General features: G+C 32.7%; 1 protein-coding gene across 7 annotated transcripts in view; it reads right to left on the bottom strand.

Moving 5' to 3' along the window:
- The window catches only part of Cdc42bpa (CDC42 binding protein kinase alpha), a 293,703-nt gene that overhangs the window by 40,435 nt on the left and 236,875 nt on the right, over positions 1-16,393 (bottom strand). For all 7 annotated transcript variants that reach the window (XM_026405769.2, XM_026405772.2, XM_026405770.2 and 4 more), the window contains one exon: positions 6,513-6,596. In XM_026405769.2, the coding sequence (XP_026261554.1) occupies positions 6,513-6,596 (84 nt within the window). The remainder of the gene's footprint in view (positions 1-6,512; positions 6,597-16,393) is intronic.

The raw sequence follows: 16,393 nt of genomic DNA, 5'->3' as shown, positions 1-16,393 counted from the left end.
TGGTACTTAGGACCTTGCACTGAACTATATCCCCAGCCCTTCTGTCTTGCTTGATGTACACAGTGACAACCCAATATAGACTTTATCTCCTTGGAATATTCTTTTCTTCTCCAAATTATTTCTTAGCATGTTTTAAAAGAATTACAATAATAACTCTTCCTTTACACAACTGTATAAACTCAGGAGCAAATCACTTCAGTCCTTTGTATCTCACTTTCCTTATTTATAAAACAGGGTCAATAATAATATCTACTTCATGAGGTGGCTAAATGAGTATAAATATTAAATATTTATAAATATTACTTATAAATGAAGACTTTCAAACAATGATTGACACAACATAGTAAGTACTTAAAAACATTTACTTCTTTATGAAAACAAAATTCACTAATTATTCATGTGTAATTTATACTACTCTTTATAGTCCAATAAATGTCAGTAATAATTAAAGTTATGAAGTACTTAGTTTAGATCAATCTCACAAAGAATATTCAAAATTAAAATTTAAGTAAAAATAAATTCTGGTGATTAGGGACGTAGCTCAGTGGTAGAATACTTGCCTAACATGCACTAGGTAGTGTGCTCCCAAGCACCGCCCCAAAATCCCAAAGCCAAACCAAAAGCTGCTTTCTTCAAGTGGGATAGGATATATATCACAAGACAAGTTTAAAAAAAGAAACAGTAGATTATCTTCTACATAGAATGATGTAACTACCATTATTAAGGGAATAAAGTGTATAATAAACATAAGACTTTTAGGTAGTTTCTTGGGTATTGTGAAGAATTATCAACAAATTTGTCACAGCTACAGTTATTTATTTATTTATTTTTGGCTGTTACTTCAAATATGTCTGAAAGAATTAATCAATTGCTCAAAGTAACTCCATTCTTTTTCTTCTTTTTTAAAAGACTACCAAGACATCTCCCTCTTCCCCAGAGATCTATTCAGGCTGTCACAAATCTGAGTAAAGTGGTGCTAACAAAAAGCAATGTTTTGGCAGAGAAATAACTTTGGGTGACCAACCATCCAACTGACAGGTGCTGATTAAATTATGGGAGAAGGTGGGTGTAGTGGGTGTAGTTTACTATTAAAGATTAAGGGGTCCATGTTTCACTAATCTCAACTGAGAATAGTATTAACATACAACTTAATTTAAAAATCATTATTCTGATGTCATCAATCTTTAGGCAATACATAATAGTACTATGGTTTTGTTTTAGGGGAGGGGTGAAGAATAGTAACAGAAAGAAACATGAATTTAATCCTACATTAAATTTAATAGATTATTTGGTTTCTGATCTAAGATCCCTGTGCCCTGCATCCTGGTAAATACTTGATTTCTGATAATTCTTGAAAGGATAGTTAGAAGAGGGAAAAAAAATTGGGTAAAAAGGCATTAAATTTTTCAGTTATGGAAAAATGTATTATTCTGGAACTTCTATTTGTTGAATACTGATTTCTTATATTATTTTCTCTTCTAATTTCTATGTGACCTTTTACAATATTTTATTTTTCCTTTTTTTTTTTTTTTTTTTGGTGGTACTAGGGATTAAATCCAGGGCGGGGTGCTCTACCACTGAGCTACATCCCCAGTCCTTTATATTTTTCATTTTGAGAAAAGGTCTTGCCAAGTTGTCCAGGCTGGGCTTGAAGTTGCAACACTTCTGCCTCAGCCTCCCAAGATGCTAAGATTACAGGTGCGTGCCACTGTGCCTGGATAAAATACTTTCTAAGAGATTTTCTAAAATTTATCTCCTAATTCATGTATTGAATTTTTTAAATGGTTAGCATTTTTAATTTTCCAAAGACCTCATGTTCTCTGATCGTTATTTTTGTTTTTTTTCTGCTTTCTTCACAGCTTCTTTTTCCTCTAACAAGAAACATACAAAAACATTGTTCTGCTTTTTCTTTTGTTAGAGAATTTACTAAAATGCTTGCTGATTCTTGAGAATCTGAACATTTTTAAGAGACAGAAAAAAAAAGCTATATAGAAAGGGGTATATGTGTGTGTGTATGTGAGAGAGTGTGCATGCACTTATGTGTAAATATGTAAGCAAATATTTGTGTTTGTTTAGAGACGATCTGCCATCTCACTGAGGACCCTCAAATGCCATTATCTATAGATATTTTCTGGGCCTATTTCTTTAGAGTATCTACTGGTATCCTTCAAGGAGAGAGGGGAGAGGAGGTATAACCCCAAATGCCAATATCTTGGGAGATAAGCAAGGGAAAGGCATTTGGAATCTTATCATTTTGCTTGTAGACTTTTTATTTAAAAGTCTCATTATTTGTCATTTGATATTTTTCTCTTTCACCAAATCTGGTGTTGCTGAGTTTGTGTGGTCTCTTTGGTTTAAGTGCTCTACAAAATTAACATATGGCAGGGTAGAATAGTTATGTTTTGAGAGCTAGTTTAATGCTTCATGTGGATTTTAAATCATTCTGAAGTAAAAGCTATTTTTCCTTTTCTTTTTTTTGGGGGGGTGGGGGGGTGGTAGTAGTGGGAATTGAACCCAGGGATGCTTTACCACTGAGCTATATGCCCAGCCCTTTTAATATTTTATTTTGAGACAGTGTCTCACTAAGTTGCTGAGGCTAGCCTCGAACTGGTGGATCCTACTTGCCTTAGCCTGAGTAGCTGGGATTAAAGGCATGCACCACGAAGTCCAGCTTTTTGAACCATTCTGTATTTAACTCTAGACCCTTATTTCACCTCCCGACTCTCAAATTACCTGGTGTCTTATTATTTTGATTATCTGAAACTTGTTTTTTAGTACATTCCTCAGAAAGCTGTGGAACCATTTCTTGAACTCTTACACATTTTTCTGTGGCTTTGTATTTTGGAGGATGCTTTTGTATCCTTCCAATCTTAGGGCAATAGCTCAGTCATAAAAATAAAGACAAAACCACCACAACAAAACAACGTAGCTTCTTAAAACTCTGACTCATAATTTCCTTGGGTATCTTAAATATATCATTCCATTGTTTTCCAGCACAGTGAAGCCACTGAAAAAAAAATCTGATGATAATCTCATCATCAGATGAGACCAATCTTTTTGCCTGAATATCCAATGCATTTCTTTAAAGACCAATAACAGGGGCTGGGCCTATAGCTCAGTGGTAAAGTGCCTGCCTAGCATGCATGAGGCCCTGGGTTCAATCCTCAGCACCACATAAAAATAAATAAAGATACTATGTCCATCTACATCTAAAAAAAAAATTTTTTTAAAAAGACCAGTAACAGTTCACTAGAATATGTTATTTTGGTTGAGTTGATTTTCTCAGCTATGCTGCACATCCTGGTATTTGAGATGCAAGCCTTCTTTTGTTTTGGGAAATTTTCTTGACTAACTTTTTAGTATTTTCCATTGCTTCATGTTCTTTTTCTGGGACTCCTATTATAAAAAATGTTGGCTCTTCTTTGCCAGTATTTCTATTGCTTTTTCTTAAAGTTTTTTAACCTCTTTGCTCATTTCTTCGCTAAATTAAAAAATCCACCTCTTTATCTATTTGTCGCAAGGCATTATCTGCTAGTGTATTTGTTCTTGAATTCCCTGTACACTAGCCTATATTCCTGAAATCACATTGTATTTTAAATTGTAGTTTTCTCCTAAATGCTTTATCTTCTTTTTTCAAATTTTCCTTTTTCAAAACAACCTTCGCTTTTAAGGTTTAGAATTCTCATTTTTTAAATTTAAGTTTCTATTATTTGAGAAATAAATTTCTTTTGAAATATTCACTGTAATTCCTCCTCTTTCTTCTCTTTTTGGGTTCTGGGGTTGAACACAAAATCTTAACACTGATGGATGCTTCCATACCCCACTATCCACTAATTTTCACTGAATTTGTAGAGACAAACCACTTTTTTGTTGTTGTTGTTGTAGATGAACAGAATACTTTATTTTATTTATTTTAATATGGTGCTTCTAGGGTTGAACTCAGTGCCTCATACATGCTAGGCAAGCGCTCTACCACTGAGCCACAACCCCTACCTGAAACAAATACTCTTTGATTGGCAGACTTTTATTTTTTATTAAGATATATTATACCTTATTCTTTTAAAAATGTAATCATTTTGTGTGAGATTTAACTGTAACTCTTTTCAGTTGATCACTTTTACCTTTTACTTTCCCTATCCTTTTATGTGGAAATGGTGGGCCAGAATAGTTTTTGTAGCTCCATAGCTCTAGATTTCCTTTTCTGTTATTTTCATAAAATGAAAAAAACATATACATGATCTCATACTTTCTAAGATCTTTATTCCCTCTTCTTATCTATTTGGACTCCCACTTTTCTTCCCTGTCCTATTCAATTTTGAATCTACATCCAACTATTTCTACATAGGACAGGACTTTGATCTGGAAAGGCATTTCTAATTTGTTAGTTTTGAGAACTCCTAACTTTAGCACTGCCAGATCTTTCTCTACTTATATCTCCTTATGCTTACTGTGGAATGGCACTTGAGAAATCCCTTCCCAGTTTCTGCTACTGTTCTCAGATCTTTCCAGGAGTACTTAATGCTCCCTTGCTAGTTTTGTAGCCAAGGGTCATTATAAGTCACTTCGCTTTATCTCAATTTACACAAATATAACTTTAAATACCGCAAAGGTCTTATAGATCTGGTGATTTGTTCCTATTCATTTACATTTTGGAGTGTATGGGAAAATAACTTAATCTATAATTGTTTGCTTTATGTGTAGTATACATCTGTGTCCTCTACTTTCCTTTTCTACCTTTCATATGTCTTTACTTTAAGCTATGCAGCTTATACCTGGTTCTTTTGGCATGTTCACTCTGGGGAAAGGCAGCTGCCATGTAGGAAGACTAGCATTGTCATGCTGGAAAGACTGTAAGCGGTTGAATGACAGCCAGCATCAAATGCCTACCCCTGGAAGTGAACAATCCAGCTCAGATGATGGCAGTCTCAGCTGTTATTTAACTACAACTACATGGAAAGCTCCTAATAAGAGCTTCCCAGATGAATCATTCCAAAATTCATAGCCCAATAATTTGTAAGCATAAAAAGGGGTTGTTTCAATACATTAAGATTTCAGATAATTTGCTGGATGTGGTGTGGCACACCTGTATTCCCAGTGGCTTGGGAGGCTGAGGCTGTGGCAGGAGAATCGCAAGTTCTGCTAAGCAACTCAGTGAGACCCTGTCTCTAAAGAAAATACAAAATAGGGCTGGGGAGTGTGACTCAGTGTTGAGTGCCCCCGAGTTTGATCCCCTGTACCAAAAAAAAAAAAAAAAAAAAGATTTCAGACAATTTATTACACAGCAGGAGTACCAAGTCACCATGTTTTCCTTTCTTTACTCTTTTTCAATGACTATTTTCTTTCAAAGGTTTAAAATTTATACTTTTTACTTACTAATCTCCTATTTATTCCCTTCCACTTATGAAGAGCCATACTTATGCTTAATTTCCTTACTGAGTTACCAATATTTATTTATTTGACATTTTATATGATATTACAAATATAAATATACTTATGATGTATATTATGCCAATAATCATTCTAGGTTCTTTACAAACATTAAATTTGTCTAAAACTCATAAACTATTCAATGAAATGGGTATTAGTATTGTCTCTCTTTTTTATTTTTTGAATGAGGAAATGAAAGCACAGAAAGGTAAACAACATGCTCGAGATTACACTGCTAATTTAGGAAGTCTGGCCAGGGATTTAAAATGTTAACCACCAGACAATATCATCTATACACTTTTCTCCAGGCAAGACCAATACATGCTCACTCCACACTGTGTTTCTATTTACATTATTTTTGGACTGTTTTGAATGTACATCTGCTTTTCCTTTGGTTTCTTTGCTTTTAGAGGCCATAGTAAATTCCTCTAAGATTTGAACGTACATTTGCTTTTTCTATGCTCTTGATGGGCATAGATTATTCAGTTTATGGTCTTTCTTTTATACCACTTATACTTTTTTCAGATCTGCTTATCTTTCTCTCATTCTATGTTTTTGGTTTATGTTTTTGAGAGGTAATTCATTTCAGTTTTCCAATTTCTAGAATTTCTTTGTAGGAATCTGAGATAAGCAACTAAATCTTTATGTTCTGTTCTCTATAATACACGTGTCATAGTCAATTGACTAGAATGAAGGGAGGGGGGAAGCAAGATAGATTCAACTGAGTTTTTCACTAAACATTTATCTTTCTCAGTGCTTTGTTTAATAACCCCAATTCCAGATTCTTGCATTGAAGACCTCAACTTAATGTTTTTCTTAGGCAACAATCCAGAGTAGTTTCTGGAAGAAGCATTACACCTTACTTAGACTTTAAAACACTGAATTTAGGACAGGAAAAAAAAAATCCAAAAACTGTACAAGCTTCCTACCTTTCTCATTAGTGATTATTTCCATTCATACTGAGTTTATTTTCCTTCCATGCCTTTATGTTTTTAACTTTGAAGAAATCAGAATAGTATATAAACAAGCAAAAGAAATCCACTATCCTTTTTTTTTTGAACACGTTATGTTTATAACTAGAGTACCTTAGGTGGAAAACCAGTTGAACCAGGGCATCCCTTTTTCCTTAAGGTTGGTGTGTGAACTGGAAGTGGAGCACTGTCTGCAATCTGAACCCAGAGGCAAAAAGGGAAACAAATGTCATGAAACATTTCATTTATCTTAAACATAACTAGAAAGAAACCAAAGTAAATAGAAATGAACAAACATCAATTAGGCAAAGAGTTCTACTAGTTAATCTCATCGAAGTTGAAATTCTCATAGTACTGATCATTTAAATTTTAGTCTGCAATGTCTACATTGAAATTTGTTCAATTAGTAAAAAATATTTCAGTCTGGAAACTTTAAAATGAATAATTTGGAAAAGAAAATCCATGGAAGAAAACCAAACCAAATCAAAGAATCAGAGCATGTAACCTACATATAAAAATGAGGATACTAACTTTCCATTCCTATGAATTTGATATATTCATCCTAAAAAGTACCTGATTTTTATTTATAATAAAAATATTTAGAAGATTCCTTTTTACTACTTGACCTCCATTTTTAGAACATACATTAAATGTGTGGAATACAAATAACTTTGTGGATTTGAATATACAGGTAGAGATTAGTGGGATTTTGTAAAAATTAATTACCAAATAAGAGAGTTAAATTATTTAAAATTACTGGAATTCTGAATTTAAGACGAATTTAGTTACAAACTATTATCTTTATTAGTAGGCAAACAGTTTTATGAGGTATTATTGTAAGCTATTTCTTTGAAATAAATCATTGATTTATTGGATGTTATTGTGTGGGGGGGACATGACAAAGAGACATTATTTAATTAGAAAAGTATTTAAAAAGGTGAGAAATAACATCCTTTTAGAATATTAAGCAAGTAAGAAAATAATTTATATCCTAATTTTAATATTTGAAAATATTAGGAGAAAAATTGATGGTCTCTCTTTGCCTTTATTACATATAACTTCCAAAAATAGACTATTTGGCATTCAGTATAGCCTTAAAATGGAATTCAGTGTGTTTTTTAGGATCTTCTGTTTAACTGTGAGTTTAGTTCTAACTGGAACTATATTTCCTTTTGAATAGCTTGAACCCAATCTATAATTCAACATTTGAGAGGATAAATTTAAAAGATAAGAAAGTAAACACTGAAAAATCTATGTAAAAGTTAATGAAAAAAATTAACAGTAAACAAAACTTTCATTAGAATTCTATAGAAAGTTCAAGAAATGTTATGTAAATTAAAAAAGAGTCAAGCAAAGGTGCTGGATACAAGATCAACAGAGTTTAAAAAGATAAGCAATGCCTAACTTTTAAAATAAAGTATTTAAAAAGATCCCACTCATCAGAGTAATAAAATTTTAAGATACCTAGGAACAAATCTAATAACATGGAGTACACTGAAAGTAATGCAACCTTATTTAAGGATGTAAAAGAATAACCAACAACTATGCATATCATGTTCATAGACAGAAATGCCCAATATCATGAAGATGTCAATTCTTTTCAAATAAATCTATAAGTTCAATGCAATTCCAATCAAAAGCCCCACATGGAACTTGACAAGTTAATAATAAAAGTAATATGGAAAACCAAAGGGTCAAGATGAAAAAGAATCAAGTTTTTTTTTGGGTGGCTCACTATACCAGGTATCAAGAATTATTTTAGGGCTAGAATAAATAAGATGATTTGGTATCAGTGCAGAAATAAGCAAAAGGGCAGTGAAAGAGAAAGAGAACTCCAACGGACCCATGCACACAAAGTAGTGTTGGGTTTACAAATCAAAGGAGGGGAAATATAAAAGAGCCAGATGTTGATATGGGAAAAACAGATTAGAATCCCACTTTCTATTATATATAACAATAAATTTCAGTTTCATTAAGGTCATAAAAGCCAAAGTTTTAAACTCCTAGAAGAAAATATGGAAGAAAATCTTCATAATCTCTACACTGCAAAAGAACTGCTTTAAAAAAACTGCATAAAAAAGCATAAGTAACAAAGGAAATAACCGATAAAACTGACTACTTTAAAATGAAAATTTCTGCAAGACAGAAGGTACCACAAATAAAATTTTAAAATAAACCAAGACCAGAAGAAAATATTTACAATGCATATAGCCAGCAAAGAATTAGTATCCAGAATATATAAAGGACATTTATAAAACAAGAGGAAAAATAAGTCAGTAGAACAATGGACAAAAACATTAACAGGAAAATCATCCATAGCCAACAAACATATATAAAAAAAGATGCTTTTCTAAAAAGATATATTAGAAAACAGAAACAAGTTAAAACAAAAATGTCACTTTATACCTATTAGATTGACAAAAGTTAATAGCTGATAGTACCAAGCTATGGCAAGGATGTGGGCAAACAGGGAACTTTCACACACTGCTGGTAGGAATGAAAACAGGTTCAACCACTATGGAAAACAGTTTGGTAAGATTTAGTTAAAACCAAAAATACATAAAGCCCAGTAATTCCACTTCTATGTATAAATGCTAAACAAACTGCACATTTGCAAAGGTAGATAGCTATTAAGAGGTTCACTTCAGTGCTGATTATAGTAATAAAAAACTGGAAGCCACTTCAATATCCAACAACAGAAGAATGGATAAATAGCTGTGGCATATTCAAACAATGAAACATTATGCCGCAGTTATAATGAATGAACTAAATGGACATGTATCTGTATGATTAAACCTCAATGCATACTTATGAATGAAAAAAGATGCAGAAGGACACAGTTAACATTTCTGCAAATTTTAAATACAAGACAAACATTACTATATATTGTTTATGGATACAAATGAAATAAACAGGTGAAACCAAGGAAGGGGGTATACATCCAGATTCTAGATATTGAGATATGTCTGGGAAAAAAGAGAGGAATGGTGTAAGGGAAGACATTAACTGGTTCTGGAATATTTTTTCTTGGGAAAAAAAACTGAAAAAGTAAAATAAAATATTCTTATCTGTTAAATCTGTGAGTGATAGGTATTTATTATATTATTCTGTGTATGCCTGAAAGGTTTTATCATTAAAATAAAATTCCATTAACCCCAAATATTGAAACAATTGTAACTAAAAATACTGAGGGTTTCATTAACCAGTCTGAGGACTGTATCATAGTTGGGAAACAAGTCATGACTACAGTTCACACTTAAGACAACTTCTTACACTGAACCATCTGCTCCTGTGGATAGCTAGACACAGTTTTGTTGATCACAAAGAGGGAAGCAAAGGAGCTCTGCAGGAACTGTGATGCTAAGTGAAAAACTAGGACTGTGTCTCAAGGCAGGTAGCATGAACTGAGACACAACATATTGTTCCAACCTGTGCAGGAAATTGTCTCTGGTGAGAAAACCAGCCAATTGGCTGTTAAAAGCCATGGCTCAACATGAAGTGTAAAAACAACACATTTTTTGGTACTATTAAAGGGCACGGCATGGTTTAGTTAATCGAGTACCTGAGATGGATTCAGCAGTCAGAATAAAATACTCAGCTGCCAGCAGTGGCAATTTTATTTTTAAGCCGTGCTTATGATGTAACAGATTAGTTATATCATGGTTTATTAAGTTTATTATAAGAATTAAAATGTGAGAACATCACCTGCATTGCATGTACCTTCAGAATTTGTATCTGTTAATTCTAACCTTTACATAAAACTATCCTGTGTTCCACATAGTTCTATACCATGTAGAGAGATTACTATTAGAGTTATATTTTTGTCTATTTTAGGTAAGTTTAGGGAAACAATTTTCTAATTCATTTTCTATTCCTAGCTACATTATCATTTAAAAGTAATGACCTCTAGGGCCGGGGTTATGGCTCCGTGGTAGAGTGCCTGCTGAGCATGCATGAGACACAGGGCTGGATTCCAACACCACATAAAAATAAAACAAAATAGGGCTGGGGATGTGGCTCAAGCAGTAGCGCGCTCGCCTGGCATGCGTGCGGCCCGGGTTCGATCCTCAGCACCACATACAAACAAAGATGTTGTGTCCGCCGAAAACTAAAAAAATAAATAAATATTTAAAAATAAATAAATAAATAAAACAAAATAAAGGTATTGTGTTCATCTACAACTAAAAAAAAAAATTTAAAAAGTAATGACCTCTAACTTATTACAAAATCTATTTGATTAACAAAAGATAGATTTCACTTTTTTTCCCCCTCCAATTCCCTTTTCTGACACAAGTGTAAGAAAAGGGGAGCAAGGTTGCTCCAATGTAGCACCCTAACTGGCTCAGTTTCACTAGATATGGAAGGAGATGTGGACCTTGACTGGATGTTTACATACTTGATGCTCAGGTTCCATACATAAGTGTTTTCAACGGGATCAGTCTAGGAAAATAAGTCAGGAAAAACAAAAACCCGAGAAATCACTTTTAAATATTGTGTAGCTCTTAGAAAATTCCTATAAGGCATGATTATGACAACATTTCTTGAAAACGGAGGACAATAAACTTCAGTTTGAATATTCATGTTAGGGATGTGATATGTCATTACACAAAAGCATAACCACTAGCTTTAATATAATCAAGGGTTAAGATAACAGAAATTAACCAAAGGCATGGTGATAATCTTCATTGCTCATCTCTTACTCTGAGCACTGGTCTCTACTGCATAATCAATATTTGTATTCCTTATAGAACTTTTTATTTCACAAAGCAAATCATACATGTGAAGTAAATGTTGCAGATCAGACATAATTTTGTCCTTGATAAAAATGAAATTTGTTCTTTTATTAGACATTAGTGAAAGCAAAAGAAGCTAATATCAGCTTTGTGCTTGTCACTTAAGTCAATTCCTTTTAATTTTGCAGCAGCAGAAATCCAGCACTTATACTCACTTATACCCTTTAAGCCAAGTACTTTCAGAAATTGAAATGCTTTGAATTAAAATTTAAAAGATGTTATAAAGTACAATGATTGAGCATCTATTCCATCTGGCAATTTTCAAAATTACTAGGATTGAGTTTTTAAAATAAAAGGCAATAAAGACAATTTGGAAAATAGGTTAGGAAATTTGTTTTAAATATATTGTATAAAAAGAACAATGCTATGATCAGAAGTTACAAATCAATAAAAAAACAGCATCAGAGGCTAAGTATTTTAAGTACATAAAATTATTTTCCCTTCTTATAACTGTCACTGATGGATGATTTAGACACAGTCATGAGACTATGTCTTGACAAAACAGAATTATTCAATGATTAAAAGAATAATGACCCTTAAATTTGAAACTAAGTGAATAAAACTTCTTAAAATTCTAGGTTGAATCATCAATGAATGAGAATACACAAACTTGGGAGAGAAAAGGTTTTCCCAAAATTAACTTTTTAGCTTTGATTTCAGCTCCACAGAATTCTGGCACATGACTTTGTTCTCTAAAGGTTGCTAAAAGCCACAGCCAAGTAATATGATGCATGGCATTTTTGGTTGAAAGGTGACGCCAGCTAGCCATTGAGATGATATGATTATGTTAAGATTTGCATTCATATGGATATTGGATTCCTGCTGTTCACCTAGGCCTGCTACTGGGACTCCTGGAGAGTTCCCATTGGTTGGGGAAGTGCAGTAGGAGGGAATTGGGGGGGGGAGGGGGGGAGGGGGGGAGGAACTTCCTCTGGAACACCGTGGCGTGTGTGGATGGGCAATCTTCCCGGGCGCGTATGGGGCATTGGCGGCAGTTTCAAAAATAAAGTTTGTTCCTGCTTGAGTGGCTCATGATTTTGTGCCCAGCCAGACTGTACAAATCATTTTCTCAAGTTGATGATATTTTCCCATGTACAACTGAAGTAGAATATTCTTCTGGATTTATGATGTGTTATTTATGTAAAACAGTTAACTTTTGTTCAAAGTGGGAATTTCTATAATCTGATGGATGTGTGGGAGAAATAGACTACTAAGCTGGCAACATTAGAGGGTCCCTCTACAGGTACCCCCAAGTGTAGCCTCCCAGGGTGGTGGGTATAGGCAGGCACTGTGGTGGCAAGGCTTTGGTGGCTGGTCAATATAACCACTACCAGGACTTAGACCTTTAATTTTTAGATTAAGAAGAAGTGGGGAGAGAAAAGGGTCTCCATGAGGGCATCGAGGGGACTTGGACCAGCAGTTAATCACCAAATGCTAGGAAATATTTCAATAATTTAAATTCTGGAGCTACTGAACTGAAGCTCACCAGCTAAATATCAGCTGTTGTGTAACATGGATTATTCCTTACAACTAATATGCTTTGTGAATTTGAAGGGCCAAGTCTGAATCTTGTCTCTCAACTCCACATTTAGCATTCTTTTTATTCTATCAGGGGTTATCTCTACGGCAGGGGTACTCAAAATAACTTTAATGATTATGGAGGTCAAGTCACATTATCTCCCTTCTTGATAGTGACCTCTGGCCAAGAAAAAGACCATAAAAGAAGAAAATGATACTAAAGACAACTTTTGCCCAGTTCATAGTTTTATTCAGGGGTAGTCACTGGAGATGATTATCTATTTAAGTTATTAATCTAAAATATGATACTAGGCTGGGAATAAGGCAGAAATGTCTTTCACTTTCTAAAAATCTCCTCCTTTTTGTTTATATAAGATTATAAAAATTGTAAGATGAATAAGTGTGCACAGGGAGAGGGGAAGTTCAGTTACAGTGGAATAAGCAAAGGAGTACTGACACATTTTATACTTCCAAGAACTTAAAAGTAACTCAAATAATCATCTCATAACATTTCAAAGAAGTGTTCAAGTAGAAGGTTTTTTATGTGTAAAAAAGGGAACCATTTAAAGGAAACTTTATTATAATAGTTTCTAAATCCTGGGCCAAAGGCAATGCTGTGATAGGACCGACTGACACAGTCTGTCACAGTAACAATGGGTCTGTACCTCTGGGTCCAATGACTTAAAAACTCTAAACTTGAAAAGGAACTTGCTGTTTCCACTAGGAATAATTAAAATTTTACAGCAGGCCTGCTCTTTGAGCCATATAAACACATGCCCATACAAGTGGAGCACACTGTTTTATATTGTCCTGCTCTGAAATTAAAATATGCTGCCTCAAGCCATTTTGTCAGTATGCAGTCTAATAAGGGGTTTACATTACAAAATTAGCAACCCTCAAAAGCAGGGTTACCATTGCCCCACAGTTGTTAAAACATTTATCAGCATGTTTTATGACCCTATGAAAATGTGACATTATGACAGTGGGATAGATACTAGAGAAAAGGGAAAAAAAATCCACTATTGATTAAGTCTCTCACATTACTCTTAAAACTTCTGAGGCTTTTAAAACACATCTTTTGGTTCATCTGAAGAATTACTCTCATTTGTTAAAGTCTTTTTATTCATCTTAATAAAAAATGAAATAAAGCAATATAAAGGAGAATAGATTTTAAAAATGACTTTCTATTTTTTTAAAATTTTTTAGTTGTAGATGAATGCAACATCTTTATTTATTTATTTATTTTTATGTGGTGCTGAGGGTGGAACCCAGTGCCTCATACATGCTAGGTGAGCGCTCTACCACTGAGCCACAATCCAAGCAAAAAAAAATGATTTTCTTAGCTGACTGAGGTAAAACCTGGTTATATCCAGAAACAGAAAATATTTAAATTAAAAATATAACCAATATCAATTATAATAAAATAAAATTATGGAAATTATGATACTTGCTTTATAGAGTTGCACGCTGTTAAGGTAAAAATTAATTTCAGATTAAATAAAAATCAAGTTATTTTTCTTTTAAAAACTTAAAAAATAAGTAAATATATTGGAATAATATTTTGAGATGGCATTAACAGAACATATCAAGAAGCTGAACTCTGGACTTTTGAAAATGAATATATAGTTAAAGTTTAAAAATAACCACTTTACTTTCAAATGTTGTTTCTCATAAATATAAGGAACAAAGTTTACTAAAGCTGAGTAAAATCATGGCAAAAAGACAAAAATTTTGACCATCAAACTTTAAAAAATATTCTAGGTTTTCTAAAGACTATAGTTGAAGTGGGTAGCTAATGACATTAGAATTGCAATATTTCATTTCATTTCTGAATTACTGCCAGTATAAACAATCTCATATGTGCTTTAATAATACCAATAAGAAAAAATACAATATCAAATATTTTCACAGTTTTAAACAGGACTATGGTTTTCAACATGTTATTATTTTAATTAATAAAATCAAATGCTTACCATGCATAGCAATCAATGGCTTACTCTAAACATTAAAAGACAATTCAATTAAACTTTCAGGATATTCAATGATCACATGTTAGAATTCAACCTAGCCTAAAATCAGTTTTAATAATTAGTTGGGAATGATTCAGATGTAGTACAGCAGCAAAGCAACCAATTGATAACATTAAAACTTTAAAAACTAACATAATCATCATTATTAAACTATGGAAGTTAAACTCTTTGCATCAAGAAAAATATTATAGTACCAAGTATAAGCAATTATTAATATACCAAAACTTAATAAATATAATATACAACCAAAGCAAGAGATAAATGTTAATTTGGAAACTGGATTTATAGTTATAGAAAGACATGATAAAAAGGGAAAACAGCAAAAAAGCAATAAATAGCTAATATTCATTGGACAGTATACTTTGATTTTGTCCAAAGACCCTGGAAACAAATTTTAACTAAATGGCATAAGCAATTCACTCTATATTTCTAAGTTGCAATCCACTCAGAAAAAATAATTAAGAAACACTCTTCTGTAGAACAAATAAATTTTTCCTATTTTTTTGGTTAACAAATTTTTTCTTAAGTAAACATTTTAATAAGTTACTTCGATGAATAGGCATTACAGATGTCTATTATACTCCAGTTTTATTTTTACTTAACTCTGTTATTAATTTAAACAAGGCAGAAAAGCTGAATATTAATATTGTCCACAATGCACAGCACTGTCATACTAAAAGTCTGTAATGTTCCCTGAATCCATTAGGACTTTCCTCACAATGTAGTTTTAGAGTACACTGTACAGTAAAATTGAAAGTTGTTTTTTTTATCTTTCAGGGTCAGGCAAATGTCTGATTTTTAGATCACTTACATCTCAAGAATTTCTTAAATTATGCACTACTTTTTTTCTAGAAATAATAAAAATAACTAAAAATTTCATCTTGAGTATGCATCAGTGGGCCTTTTCTATCCCCTAATAATTACAGATTTGTTTAAGTAGCAGTATTCTAATAAGAGACCTTATATTAAATAAAAGATACCAAAGTATAATATGAACTATAAATGATCAACTTAGTAAACAACAGCTTGCATTTAACATGCCATATGTATTAGTAAATATAAAATTCTAAGTTAACAGAAAAATATTCAATTTTTAAAATTTTATTTATCCTTTAGCTAGAAATATTTTAGAAGACAAAGGAGCAAGTAGTCTTTTTTTGTTTGTGTGTGTGTGGTGTGTGTGTGTGTGTGGTGCTGGGGATTGAACCCAGGGCCTTGTGGATGCAATGCTAAAATTCTACTAATTGAACTGTATCTCCAGCCGCTAGCCTAATGTTTTACATTCAGAACATTTATAAATCTCAAATCTTCAGTGAAATAACTATTTCTGTTAATTGAGCTTATGACAATAAAAACCACAGTGTAACAGAAATACAGTATCACTCAGAAAATGGTAAATATTTTTCCATATGAAGCAAATCATAACAACAAATTACTGAAGATTATGCAATCTTACTAAACAACGTAACTTGTTTCTCTTCAAGGAAAATTTTCTTTTCAGTATATTGATTTGAGAACCCATTCTGGAGAAATGTCTAAGAAAGTATAACAAAGTTTTGTTTGTCATTTCATTTCAGATTGTTCCTTTAGGGTGTGAAGCATATTATTTTCTAAAATGAGACATCAGTATTTTTCACTATTAATGAAAACCCTA

Source organism: Urocitellus parryii, chromosome 9 (genome assembly GCF_045843805.1).
Source record: "Urocitellus parryii isolate mUroPar1 chromosome 9, mUroPar1.hap1, whole genome shotgun sequence".
Lineage (NCBI taxonomy): Eukaryota > Metazoa > Chordata > Mammalia > Rodentia > Sciuridae > Urocitellus > Urocitellus parryii.
This window is presented reverse-complemented; position numbering and strand designations above follow the sequence as displayed.